This window comes from Aegilops tauschii, chromosome 7 (assembly GCF_002575655.3).
Source record: "Aegilops tauschii subsp. strangulata cultivar AL8/78 chromosome 7, Aet v6.0, whole genome shotgun sequence".
NCBI lineage: Eukaryota > Viridiplantae > Streptophyta > Magnoliopsida > Poales > Poaceae > Aegilops > Aegilops tauschii.
Window position 1 is genome coordinate 389,607,920 of NC_053041.3, and position 14,166 is coordinate 389,622,085.

Sequence of the window (14,166 nt, forward strand, 5' to 3'; positions counted from 1 at the left end):
AGAGATGATGTGACCAAGGAAAAGAACTTCATCGAGCCAAAACTCACATTTAGAGAACTTCACATAGAATTGATACTCTCTGAGCTTGTCGAGCACCAATCGCAAATGTTTGGCATGATCCTGCTTATTCTTGGAGAAGACCAAGATATCATCGAGATACACCAGAACGAATTTATTGGTATAGGGGTTGAAGATGAAATTCATCATCCGAGAGAACACCGGAGGAGCATTGACAAGACCGAAAGACACGACAGTATATTCATAAGAACCAAAGCTTGTTCTGAATACTGTCTTGGGAATATCTTCTTCACGAATGCGAATCTGATGATAACCCATACGAAGGTCAAGCTTCGAGAATACTTTAGCCCCTTTGAGTTGCTCAAATAGCTCATTGATGTTGGGAAGTGGCTACTTGTTCTTGATTGTCTTCTTGTTCAATGGATGGTAGTCGACACAAAGTCGGTCCGTTCCATCCTTCTTCTTGACAAAAAGAACACCACAACCCCATGGAGAAGAACTCAGTCTGATCAAACCCAGACGCTCTTGTTCATCGAGCTGCTTCTTCAATTCCTTCAGCTCGTTAGGTCCAAGCTTGTATGGACGCTTGCAAACGGGTTCAGTACCAGGCTCTAGTTCGATAACGAACTCAACTGGCCGATGAAGAGGCATACCCGGAAGCTCTTCTGGAAAGACATCTAGATACTCGCAAACGACTGGAATTTGCGAGATGGCATTCAATTCGCCCTTCTCATTGAGAGAGAAAAACCGAATGGTTTCATCACGAGCGGCAAAAATAATCACATCCTCAGACGAGTGTGTCAATTGAATTTCCCTGGCAGCACAATCAAGTTGAGCCTTGTGCTTAGAAAGCCAGTCCATCCCGAGAATAAGATCAATATCCGAGTCACCAAGAACAATTGGAGAAGACTGAAATTTATAATCGCCCATCTTGATGGAAACATCGGGAGCAACCAAACTAGAAGACAAAAGCTTTCCTGGAGAAACAACTTGCATAACTTTGGATAAAATCTCTGTGTCAACATTGTGCTTCGATGCAAATGGGTATGACAAGAAAGAATGCGATGCACCAGTATCAAAAAGAACTTTTGCAGGAATATCGTTAACAGGAAGATTACCCATTATCACATCAGTAGATTCCTCCGCTTGAGCTGCATTCATCATGTTCACCTTAGCAGACTTTGGATTATGCTTGACCACTGCATTGCTGGAGGATCTGACAGGAGGAGGAGGAGGAAGACGCCTTTGGTTGAAGCACTTGTTAGCATAGTGACCTTTCTGCTGACATTTGTTGCAAGTCACCTCTGAGAGTGGACGGTGATAAGGAGCATTGGACTTTGGAGCTTGATTCTGAGACTTATTCTGATAGCCAGAGTTGGAAGAGTTGGAAGAACCATGGCCACCTTTGTTCTTCTGCTGGTAAGGCTGACGAAACGGAGGAGGAGGAGGCAACCAGAACTTCTGTTGCTTAGCTGTCACAAGTGAGGAAGAAGAAGACTGAACTGCGTCTCTGACTCTCTTCTTAGAAGCCTCACACTTGAGCTGAGCAGCCTCTTGCTTCAGTGCCATATTATAGAATTGATCAAACTGAGTAGGCTCAACAAGAACGAGAGCTAACTGCAGATCCTCTTTAAGGCCACCTCTGAAGTGATAGATCATGCTCTTTTCATCAGGAACGTCTTGTTTAGCGAAGCGAGCAAGTTTCTGAAACTGAATGTTGTATTGATACACAGACATGTTGCCTTGCTTGAGATTGCGGAACTCCTCACGCTTGCTCTCAACAACACTTTGTGGAATGTGGTGCGCTTTGAAGTCCCGACAGAAGTCAGTCCAAGTGATCACACGACCTCCTCTGGAATCTTTGTATTGTTGATACCAATCAGCAGCTTGGTCCTTGAGCTGGAAAGAAGCGAACTTGACAAAGTCCTCAGGCCTGACATTGCTACATTCAAAATGCTTGTTGATGTCCACGAGCCAATCATCGGCATCCGTGGCCTCGGCACAGTAGCTGAAAGACTTGGGCTGATTTGCGAGAAACTGGTTGAGAGTGGCAAAGTGAAACTGATTGTTGCCTTGACCTTGATTGCCTTGATTGCCTTGCCCTTGAGTACGTTCTTGCAAGAGTTGCAGAATCATCTGAGCATTGGCGTTGGTGGCTGCCATGATTGCTTGCCATGCCTCCGGAGGTGGAGGTGGTGGCGGAGGGTTCGCTTGACTCCCTTCTTTGCGATCCGGATTCTGACGCGTTGGCGGAGCCATCCTGAAGATGGTGACATCCGTTAGCATCTTGATAGACAAATAGATAAGTAGAATCAACGGATAGAAATTGCAACATATAGTCTTCACAATAAACATTCGAACGAAGATGAACGAATGAATTCCGTAGTAATCATCACACTTCCATAAGTTGAGAAGCCACTTGAAAAAGATATGGAATGAACATATGAATTCGAAGCAACTCGAATACCACAATACAAAATAAAACAAAGTATTGGCTTGCAAAATAAGCCGGAACAAACATATGATAGAGATTTCGTCCGAAGTTTTTGTGGTGGGGCCCACACGGGCTCAATCGTACAGCACCATCATGTACAAGGCTGTGCACATGACATACGAAGCGTCCCCGAGTCGGCAAAGCCATGGACTCTTTAAGACACAACGAGACCACTGTAAAATCAACCGTGGAAAGGCGGACCACTAGACGTCGAACCCCAATCTCATATCATGCGTCTGTCGGAAAGATATCCTAAGGCTACTTGAATTCCCACTTATAAACTCCCGAAACTTTCTGGTTATGCAATCTGGTGTAAGGGATACAGGGGACACAAATATATATCACCCAAACTAGCAATCCCTAGATCCAGTTGTATCCATCCGTCAACACATAACCAAGAAACCTTCGGAAATCGTTTACCTCAACCTTCGAAAAACATCTGTTATACAAGTTATGGCAATACTCCCGAACTCCCGCCCCAATACTGGGTGGCGTCGAGGTGATCTCACCAACAACTGCATAAAAGAGATTTCGATGTCGGCGAAACTCAGGTATTCCAGAACTGCAACGATAAAATTGTGACGACAACACCTCGAAGCTCAACTCCCCGGGACACTGCCACAACCCCTAAATGACAGGAGGCACCAAGAACAATGTTCTCGTCACAAATCCATCGGAACGATTCCAAGATACCCGCGTGATCCTAAAAAAAATTTAGTGAAATTTGAGGAGAGAATAGTCAAAACTTCTACGTCAGGAGACCTCACCAGAGCGACGAAGGGACTGAGGAGTAAAAAGAATCCTACTCTCCGATATATATAATCCTAAGACTCAAAACATTTTTGCTCTAGACTCAACAACGCCAGCGATTCGATCAAGTAGGGGGCTCCTAAGTCGGGGATGGCTCTGATTACCAACTTGTAACGCCCAGTATGCGGTTATGCCTCTAAGTCGTGCCTCGACATGTGGGAGATATAGCCGCATCATGGGCGTTACATGATGCCCTTCCGATGATGCGTGAGTAGTTTACCACAGACCTACGGGTCCATAGCTAGTAGCTAGATGGCTTCTTCTCTCTCTTTGATCTTCAATACAATGTCCTCCTCGATGTTCTTGGAGTTCTATTCGATGTAATCTTATTTTGCGGTGCGTTTGTTGAGATCCGGTGAATTGTGGATTTATGATCAGATTATCTATGAATATTATTTGAGTCTTCTCTGAACTCTTTTATGCATGATTAAGATATCTTTGTATTTCTCTTCGAACTATCAGTTTGCTTTGGCCAACTAGATTGGTTTTTCTTGAAGTGGGAGAAGTGCTTAGTTTTGGGTTCAATCTTGCGGTGTCCTCATCCAGTCACAGAAGGGGTAGCGAGGCACGTATTGCATTGTTGCCATCAAGGATAAAAAAGATGGGGTTTATGTTGGGGAACGTAGTAATTTCAAAAAAATTCCTACGCACACGCAAGATCATGGTGATGCATAGCAACGAGAGGGGAGAGTGTTGTCCACGTACCCTCGTAGACCGACAGCGGAAGCGTTATCACAACGCGGTTGATGTAGTCGTACGTCTTCACGATCCGACCGATCAAGTACCGAACGTACGGCACCTCCGAGTTCTACACACGTTCAGCTCGATGACGTCCCTCGAACTCCGACCCAGCCGAGTGTTGAGGGAGAGTTTCGTCAGCACGACGGCGTGGTGACGATGATGATGTTCCACCGACGCAGGGCTTCGCCTAAAGCTCCGCAACGGTATTATCGAGGTGTAATATGGTGGAGGGGGGCACCGCACACGGCTAAGAGATCTCAAGGATCGATTGTTGTGTCCCTGGGGTGCCCCCCTGCCCCCGTATATAAAGGAGCAAGGGAGGAGGAGGCCGGCCCTAGGAGGGGGGCACCAAGTGTGGAGTCCTACTAGGACTCCCTAGTCCTAGTAGGATTCCACCTCCCATATGGAATAGGAAAAGAGGAAGGGAAAAAGAGAAGGAAGGAAGGGGGCGCCCCCCTTCCCTGGTCCAATTCGGACCAGACAAAGGGGAGGGGTGCGGCCACCCTTGAGGCCCTTTTTCTTCTTTCCCGTATGGCCCAATAAGGCCCAATACGTATTCCCGTAACTCTCCGGTACTCCGAAAAATACCCGAATCACTCGGAACCTTTCCGAAGTCCGAATATAGTCGTCCAATATATCGATCTTTACGTCTCGACCATTTCGAGACTCCTCGTCATATCCCCGATCTCATCCGGGACTCCGAACTCCTTCGGTACATCAAAACTCAATAAAACTGTCATCGTAACGTTAAGCGTGCGGAACCTACGGGTTCGAGAACTATGTAGACATGACCGAGACATGTCTCCGGTCAATAACCAATAGCGGGACCTGGATGCCCATATTGGCTCCCACATATTCTACGAAGATCTTTATCGGTCAGACCGCATAACAACATACGTTGTTCCCTTTGTCACCGGTATGTTACTTGCCCGAGATTTGATCGTCGGTATCTCGATACCTAGTTCAATCTCGTTACCGGCAAGTCTCTTTACTCGTTCCGTAACACATCGTCCCGCAACTAACTCATTAGTCACAATGCTTGCAAGGCTTATAGTGATGTGCATTACCGAGTGGGCCCAGAGATACCTCTCCGGCAATTGGAGTGACAAATCCTAATCTCGAAATACGCCAACCCAACAAGTACCTTTGGAGACACCTGTAGAGTACCTTTATAATCACCCATTTACGTTGTGACGTTTGGTAGCACACAAAGTGTTCCTCCGGTAAACGGGAGTTGCATAATCTCATAGTCATAGGAACATGTATAAGTCATGAAGAAAGCAATAGCAACATACTAAATGATCGAGTGCTAAGCTAATGGAATGGGTCAAGTCAATCACGTCATTCTCCTAATGAGGTGATCTCGTTAATCAAATGACAACTCATGTCTATGGCTAGGAAACATAACCATCTTTGATTAACGAGCTAGTCAAGTAGAGGCATACTAGTGACACTCTGTTTGTCTATGTATTCACACATGTATTATGTTTCTGGTTAATACAATTCTATCATGAATAATAAACATTTATCATGATATAAGGAAATATATATAATACTTTATTATTGCCTCTAGGGCATATTTCCTTCAGTTTATATCATATTGCTTGAGTTTATCCCTCTACATCATGTCATCTTACTTAAAGCGTTGCTATGTTCTTATGAACTTAATACTGTAGATGCAGACAGGAGTCGGTCGATGTGTGGAGTAATAGTAGTAGATGCAGAATCGTTTCGGTCTACTTGCCACGGACGTGATGTCTATATGCACGATCATTGCCTTAGATATCGTCATAAATATGCGTTTTTCTATCAATTGCTCGACGGTAATTTGTTTACCCACCGTATGCTATCTTCAAGAGAGAAGTCTCTAGTGAAACCTATGGCCGCCGGGTCTATTTTCCATTATATATTTTCAGATCTATAAACAAAAAAACCGAAAAATACCTTGCTGCAATTTATTTATATTTACTTTAGTTTGCTCTTTTATTTATCTTTTATACATGTCTGTATTAGATCTCACTCTTGTTCGTGACCGTGAAGGGATTGACAACCCCTTTTTTGCGTTGTGTGCAAGTGTTTGTTAGTTTGTGCAGGTGCATATATTGGGGACTTGGTTGCGCCTCCTACTGGATAGATACTTTGGTTATTAACTGAGGGAAATACTTATCTCTACTTTGTTGCATCACCCTTTCATCTTCAAGGGAAAAATCACGCAAACTCAAAAAGTAGCAGTGTGCATCCAACTTGCTTGGTCATGAAGACCTCGGGCATTTGAGGAAGCCCATCATCGGAATATACAAGCCAAGTTCTATAACGTTAAATTCCCAGTAGTATATGAAAGTGATAACTCAGTGGACTCTCTATATGAAGAACATGGTGCTACTCTGAAGCACAAGTGGGAAAAAGGATAGTAGCATTGCCCCTTCTTTCTTTTTCTCTCATTTTTTTGTTGGGCTCTTTTGTCTCTCTTTCTAAAATTTTATTTTTCGTCCGGATTCTCATCCCGACTTGTGGGGGATCATAGTCTCGATCATCCTTTCCTCACTGGGACAATGCTCTAATAATGATGATCGTCACACTTTTATTTACTTACAACTTAATAAAACTGAAAATATGACTCTAGATGAATGCCTCTGCGGTGTACCAGGATGTGCAATGATCTAGCGTAACATGTATGATAATGATGAATGGTGGGTTTGCCATAAATACTATGTCAGCTCTATGATCAAGCAAAGCAATATGACAATGAACATGTATGTCATGAAAACGGAACGGTGGAAGCTGCATGGCAATATATCTCAGAATGGCTATGAAAATGCCATAATAGGTAGGTATGGTGGCTGTTTTGAAAGATATAAGGAGGCTTATGTGTGATAGCGCATATCATATCATGTGGTTTGGATGCACCGGCGAAGTTTGCACCAACTCGGGATGTGAGGAAGGGCAATGCACGGTACTGAAGAGGCTAGCAAAGTTTGCATGATTGACAGCACACTGGTGGCATCCAACAACTCATCTCTGGTGCTTTGTTGGCCTTGTTGGTTGTGTATTTTTTATCGGCTTGTATGAGGATTTTTTCAGCACCTCGTACTTTTTGGACATGTGAATTTATCTATAAAGCAGAGCCATAGCCTATTTCAAAATTAAAACTCATACTTCCTCCTCTGTTCCTAAATATAAGTCTTTTAGAGATTTTCCTATAGACTACATACGGATGTATGTAGACATATTTTAGTGTAGATTCACTCATTTTACTCCGTATGTAGTCTATATTGAAATCTCTAAAATGACTTATATTTAGGAACGAGCGAGTACAATTCATGCACTGATGCACGTACATCTTATAACTATCGAGGTTGTTGTAAAAATGGCCAAGCAGCGCCCCAGCAGCAGTTTTAGAGTCTGCCATCTGTCCAACAAGCTTTTAACAAGCAGAACAATTAGGCTGTTTTTAAGCAAGTTTTATCGTACTGTACATAGCTGAGCTGGGAGCACGAGCATGAATCCAGATGAGGCGAATCCATCGGATGAATCCAGCAAACACACAGGAAACATTGACCTAATTAAACCTAAATATTAGTACTATATCACAGAATGCGCGTACCTTAAAACTCTGTCATTCCCACCTACGCTTCGATTAAAAAATTGCATGGCTGCTAGCTAGGCTTGGTTGGAGCCTGATCTCAGATTCAAACCCTTTTTTAATTGCATGACCAATTCCATCGTTGAGTGGACTAGTACGTGTATGCCTTACAAATGTCTCCTCCTTGTGTAGACAAGAATAACTTGTATGTTTGTCTAGGACCAGATCCATGTGAACAGTCCCTAAGACTATAGGCATAGTTCGAAGTCTTACTACTCTTCTTTGTCATAGTAATCAGATGGAACTAAAGACTAGCTTAACAGTTACGAGCAAGTTTTTCCTTTTCAAGACAATTTATATCATCTTGCTCTTTGCATTGAGGATGCATATGCAACCCAGATTTATTATGAAGTCAAAACAAATTAAACTTTGTGCAAAAATATTATAATTCCTTCCTGTTAGATGTAAATATCATTTCCGCATAGTCAAATAGATAAAATAAATAAAGTTGTAGTGAGGCCAACATTGATAAGCAAGCGAAGAGAAATAGAAACACCATAACCAAGACCCAAAAATGTGAGAAATGTTGCAAGGCGAAACATCGTGCAGTAGAGCATTAAAACACACGATGGGTTAATTAATAGCTACTCATCATTTTACCCGTAGATGTATTCTTATTAATTAATATTAGTCCCCGGCTACACACAAAAAAGTCCCCAGCTACTCTCTCATAAGGGAAAATTATATTAATGAATAAATAGTTTGATGTTTATACAGACCAATAGGAAGCGAGATCAACCTTCCCGTCCCATCACTTGAATGAAACATGATACTCACTCTGATCAATATTTATTGTTGTTGTAGTTATACTAAAGCATTCAGTTCAATACAAGTAAAATGTGAGTTCAACTAATAAAAAAAAGTTCATTTTGCACCTCAAGGCAGGCGCACGGCAAGACAAAAATCAAAATGACTGGATGAGGCTTTAGTGTTTTTTTAGGGAGATGAGGCTTTAGTTAGATGGTTTTCATTTGGGTAAAATGCATAGCACCTCCGAGTAATTTTGGTATTGAATCAGATAGGACTGAATCGTGCATTTTAGGATAACGAGGACGTGTCTTGACTCAACCCAAAAGTCTTTTTTTTTTTGCAAATCAACCCAAAAAGTCCTAGGACACACCAATATAACCATGCAAAGGTTGGTGATTAGTACATTCAAAGGTTGGTGATTAGTATATAACACATTCCTATAGGTAAAATTATGTAAAGTATTGATACGGATATTTAAAAAATGATAAATATAATGGAAAAGGTTTGTGGATGTAATTGGTACATGGTATTGTCTGACTAAAATTCATCTTGTTGTTTGTAGATCTTGAAAAGTAAAACCAAGAGCTATAGTCTTATCTCACATTAGCTGGAAAGGTAGAGATGCCATGGACGTGTGCAAAGAATTCACAAGAGACAGGGACCGAAAAGTACAATAGAAATTAGCAAAGGAGATTCAGTAAGAACATGGAGACTTGCTTGCCAAGCAGCTAGGTTACATCTTCTAAAAAGTAATTGAGTAGAATTTGACTAGTGAATGAATCCCTGTCTAACAAGTAACAACCACCGCTGTTTACCGAATCAACACAAGATCACATAAAAAGGTGCATGGTGGAACGGTCTCGATTACCATAAGCCCTAAGCCTAAGCGTAAGGTAATCCGCAGTTTAACACCCATTTTATTAAAGGGGCTGAAACCCTAGTCATGTGGTAGCAGCCTCAAAACAACATGCGGCTGCTCTCGTGTTATTGTCCTCTTAGATCGTAAAAGTTAGGGCATCTCTAACCTGGCTTATCAAACCGCCTATATACATCTTGACATGACGGTTCAGACAATTTTAGACCTTTAAAATAGTCCCTCGTTTATTCACGGACTGGCCTAGACGATCCGAAATCCCCTGATCCGTCTCTAAATCAATGGAGATATAGGTAGTCTGGGCGTGTCCGCCGACACTGCCAACTCGGCAAAGGATCATTCTAACCCCATCATGAACTCATTTTTCCTTTTTTTTTTTTCCTTCCCTCTCATATATTCATTGGACAAAGAGGCGGATAATTGAGGAATAGCATTGGATGACCGGCGCACCTGGCGGCCGGCTGTCCGCGGACACATTCGCATGTGTCCATGAGCATTTGAAGGTGTTCGAGGTGAGCCACCACATTAGATCGACCGACTCGAAAACTAGAGCCGAAAGCCTGAAATTGGCTACTTAACTCCTTCATCTCGCAAAGAATCTGATAGGCCGCCGATTTCTCGGACGATTCATGTTAAACGCAATACAATCTTATTGAAATATATTGTGACCGGTTTCGCAGCAATGCACAAGGTATCATCTAGTATTTATTTAAAAATTATAAAGATCAAATTAGTTGCATGTTTGAAATTATGTCAAAATCTAAGACGTATTGTTGTTCGAATCAGGACTGATAATGACTTGATGATGTGAGCGATCCTGATCATCGTAACAAACGAAGTTTCCGCGTTGACGCCAACTTCGCTGGCGCCGCTATAAAAAGGCACTCGTGAGCTCATCGCTTCCGATCGCCTCTTCTTCCTCCTGGCTTCCGCATCTTGGACGTACGTACCCGACTTACTGTATGCCGCTCCGCTGGCCTCGACACCATTTTTGCCTTGCATGACCTCCGCCGCAGCGCCGCCAACATCGCTGCACCGCCCGGCGGTGAGCGCCACACACGGAGCCAGAGCGTCCGTCGCGGCGTCGAGCAACAGGGTGCACCTTGGTAACCTCGAGCACCTCTTCCGAAGCCGCGGTGCCGTCGAGAGCAGTGGGACTGCCGCGGCGCCTGTGCAGCCGGCACGCAGGAGGCAGCAGGCGCCGCTGCTGCGGCTACCGTCCTTCTTCAAGCGGGCCAAGGGCGACTTCGCCGTGGCCAAGGAGGAGCAGGTGGACTTGTCGCCGCGCCTGTTCCAGCCGGTGCCGCCCGACGGGCCGTCACCGCGTGGGGACATCGCGGCGTCGTGGCGGCGGCTGCACGGCGAGGACGGCTGGCGCGGCCTGCTTGACCCGCTGCACCCGGACCTCCGCCGCGAGATCGTCCGCTACGGGGAGTTCGTCGACGCCGCGTACGGCGCGTTCCTTTCCCAACCCGACGCCACGCCGGGCGACCTCGCCGCCCCCGTGCACGTCCCGCTCCACGACGCGGCCTACCGCGTCACGGCGCCACTGTTCGCGACCTCGTCCGTGGGCTTCCCGTCCTGGCTCGCGCTTGCCGCGCCGTGCGCCGCGCAGCGCACGAGCCTCGTTGGGTACGTGGCCGTGTGCGACAGCCCCGACGAGGTCCGACGTATGGGCCGGCGCGACATAGTCATCGCGCTCCGTGGCACCTGCACGGTCCTTGAGTGGGCCGAGAACTTCCGAGCCGGCCTCGTCCCGGCCAACGAAGCGGTCGACGCCGCAGCTTCGCCGGTCTCCGCCTCCGACGCAAAGGTTGAGTGCGGGTTCCGGAACCTTTACAAGACAGCCGGCAACGGTTCGCCGAGCTTGTCAGAAATGGTCGTCACCGAAGTGCGCAGACTACTCAAAAAGTATGAGGGAGAGGAGGTGAGCATCACGGTGACGGGTCACAGCCTGGGGGCGGCGCTGGCGGTGCTGATAGCCGACGAGCTCGTGGGCCACGGCGACGCGCCGAAGCCAGTGACGGTGTTTTCCTTCGGCGGGCCGAGGGTGGGGAACTGCGCGTTCGCGGAGCGCGTGGAGGCCCGGGGCGCTCGCGTGCTCCGCGTGGTGAACGCGCACGACGTCGTGCCGCACCTCCCGCCGCGCCCCGGCGGCCGGTGGTACGCTGATATCGGCCGCGAGCTCCGCCTTGACAGCCGCGCGTCCCCGTACCTCCGCCCCGATGCCGACGCAGCCTGCTGCCACGACCTGGAAGCGTATATCCACCTCGTCGACGGCTTCCTCAGCTCGCACTGCCCCTTCCGCGCCAACGCCAAGCGCAGCATTCTGCGGCTGCTCAAGAACCAGGGTGGCAACGTCAAGCAGCTCTACATCAGCAAGGCCATGGACATGCGCGTCCGGCTCGACGCCGGTGGCGCCGTTGACATGCCTGGCTCGCCGCTCAGTCGTCTCGGTGCGCCGAGCACCGTGCTTGAGTGCGTGCACTGAGGATGACGACGACGACGACGGACCGGCGGGAAATGTCGGCGGCACCGTGTTTGGTCTCTTGTTCACGGCGGGTAAAAGCAGCTGACTTTGATATTCTTTTAGAATATAGTCGGTCCTCAAGTTTTACCAAGTAAAGATGATGATGATGTGTTGCTTTGATCAGCAGACATAGAATTGGTGTGCACATCAAAGTCACAAGAAGACTTGTGCAGCTCAAGATTTGTTGATTTATTGGTATTTATGTACAAAAACGGTGTTGTTGTCTTGTCTTACGTGTGAAAGGGCGATCCATCGGAGATCCCGCTGTCAGCCAATGGATAATACTACTCCAGATACATTCATTTCAGGGTCGAGTAATTCTGGACAGAGGTAGTATGTTTATGTAAACCTATCAATATAGATTTTTTTGATAAAACATTGGTACTTGTCCTATATGACTTCATATTTGTCTAATAATTGTGTAAAAAATTGTCGGTTCCACTATTTGTATGATACCTCAAATCTCATTTGCATTTTGTGAGCAACTAGCATTGTAGTCCTTGAAAACACGAGGGCATCATCTTATGCAAACATTTTAATGTGTCGAAAGTATACAATATTGATTTTAGACTTATGAAACCCACCCCTCCCCCAAGTCATTAGCCTCTCCATTGCAAAACACTCCTATAGGTATTCGTCGACCAATGATCATGTTAGTGCCTAATCATTCATCGGCCAAATTTGTTGTATGCCACCCCTGAGAGATTTTGTATGTTAGCAATATTACTCATTCCCTAAGAGCAAAAGAAGGTAAGAGGCATTTTCTCACAGTCTATTTTTTAAGTCCCTAGACATGTCTAATAACTAGCATGTGTACTTAGAATAAGTTTTGTGACAGACTTATAAGTGCAACTAGTATGTTGATTTGAAAGTTATGATATTAGTCCCTCCGTCCTAAAATAAATGTCTCAACTTTGTACTACCTCTGGTACAAAGTTGTATCAAGGTTGAGACACTTATTTTGGGATGAAGGGGGTATCTAGCTACAATTACAAAGATATATATTCCATGGCAAAAAAATGAAGATATGTTGGTTATGATCTCCTTAGATACAATTATGAAGATTTAACGGATAATTGTTTATGTACAATTATGCATATGAGATTTGTTTATGTACGCTTATATGTGGTCTAAGAGACTTAACGCCCCCGCGTCGTCCGATCGGCGACTTGGGTGGCTCGCCGCCGCCGGCACTCTAGGCCCCAGTCGCCTCCTTTCTCCCTCGCCGGCGCCGGCCGCTGCCGTCCGGGCAAAGCTCCGGTCGATGGTCGGTGGCGGCGGGACTCTTGCTCCTGAGTCGTTCCTCCCCGCGCGGATCTGAACGTGGTCATGAAGGTCGTGGGCATGGCGGCGGATCACGACGTCAGTTGCTGAACGACAGCAGGCTAGTGGTGGAACGCTCCCCTCGTGTCCTCTCCTGGGTGCCTCGCCTTCTAGTTGTGCTGCTCAGCCTGAGCAAGGCATGGGTCGGTGGTCACCGATGCCGGCGGGGCTTGATCTGCGGATGCTGGCTGGGCTTGATCTGTGGCTTGGTGATTGTTGTCGCCATCGTGCGATGATACCCATCGTTCTCGTCTGGCCAGACATAGGTGGGTTTCCGAAGCGGTCGTCCCATCATCCAGATTCGCCTGTGGAGATGACCACTTCGGCCTGCGGCGATAGTCTTGTTGCAGATTGCGATGGCCACCGAAAGGTGTTTGGAAGGGTTTCCCTTCAGATCCGTTGGTTGACTTCGGCAGCAAGATGCAAACTATGGACAACGGTTTGACGCATAGGGATGGTTGTGCGGCAGTGGTGGTCTCACATCACACGTAGCTGCTGGGTTCGCGGAAAAGTGGTGGCGACAACACATGAGTAACATCGATGGTGGTGCTAATCGAGCACCCCGATCACGAGCTCCGGGGTGAAAGCCTAGGTCTGATCCAAGTTGGTTATACCTGGCAATGGCGATGTTTTAACATCGTTACCTTGCTGGAGGCATTGCTCGGATATGCTTGGACTAATTCTTCAGGGTGAAAACCCAGATTCTAGCCTTTGGTGGTTGGATCCGGCGACGATGGTGTTTGAACGCTGCTCCTATCCTGAAGGCGTTGCTGTTGAAAAAACTCGTTGATTGTGTGATGTCATGAGATGATTGGTGCGAATATGGTCATTGTTGTAGTTTGCCGATCACGAATCTGATCAGTTTGGGTCTTTTTCCTCGCCTGCTCATAGCTTTGGTCTTACATGACTTTGCTATTGGTCGGTGTGTTTTCTTGTGTGCGTGTGTTCATGTTGGCTGTGTGCATCCTAGCTATGAAGGGGCC

The 14,166-nt window shown here is 46.2% G+C and overlaps 1 protein-coding gene across 1 annotated transcript; it reads left to right on the plus strand.

The window, feature by feature from the left end:
* The first annotated feature begins 9,454 nt into the window (after positions 1-9,454).
* Positions 9,455-12,236, plus strand: LOC109755943 (phospholipase A1-Ibeta2, chloroplastic). The gene has a single exon (XM_020314820.2). It carries the CDS (start codon positions 10,331-10,333, stop codon positions 11,819-11,821), a length of 1,491 nt encoding a protein of 496 aa, XP_020170409.1. The 5' UTR covers positions 9,455-10,330; the 3' UTR covers positions 11,822-12,236.
* Positions 12,237-14,166: the final 1,930 nt, after the last annotated feature.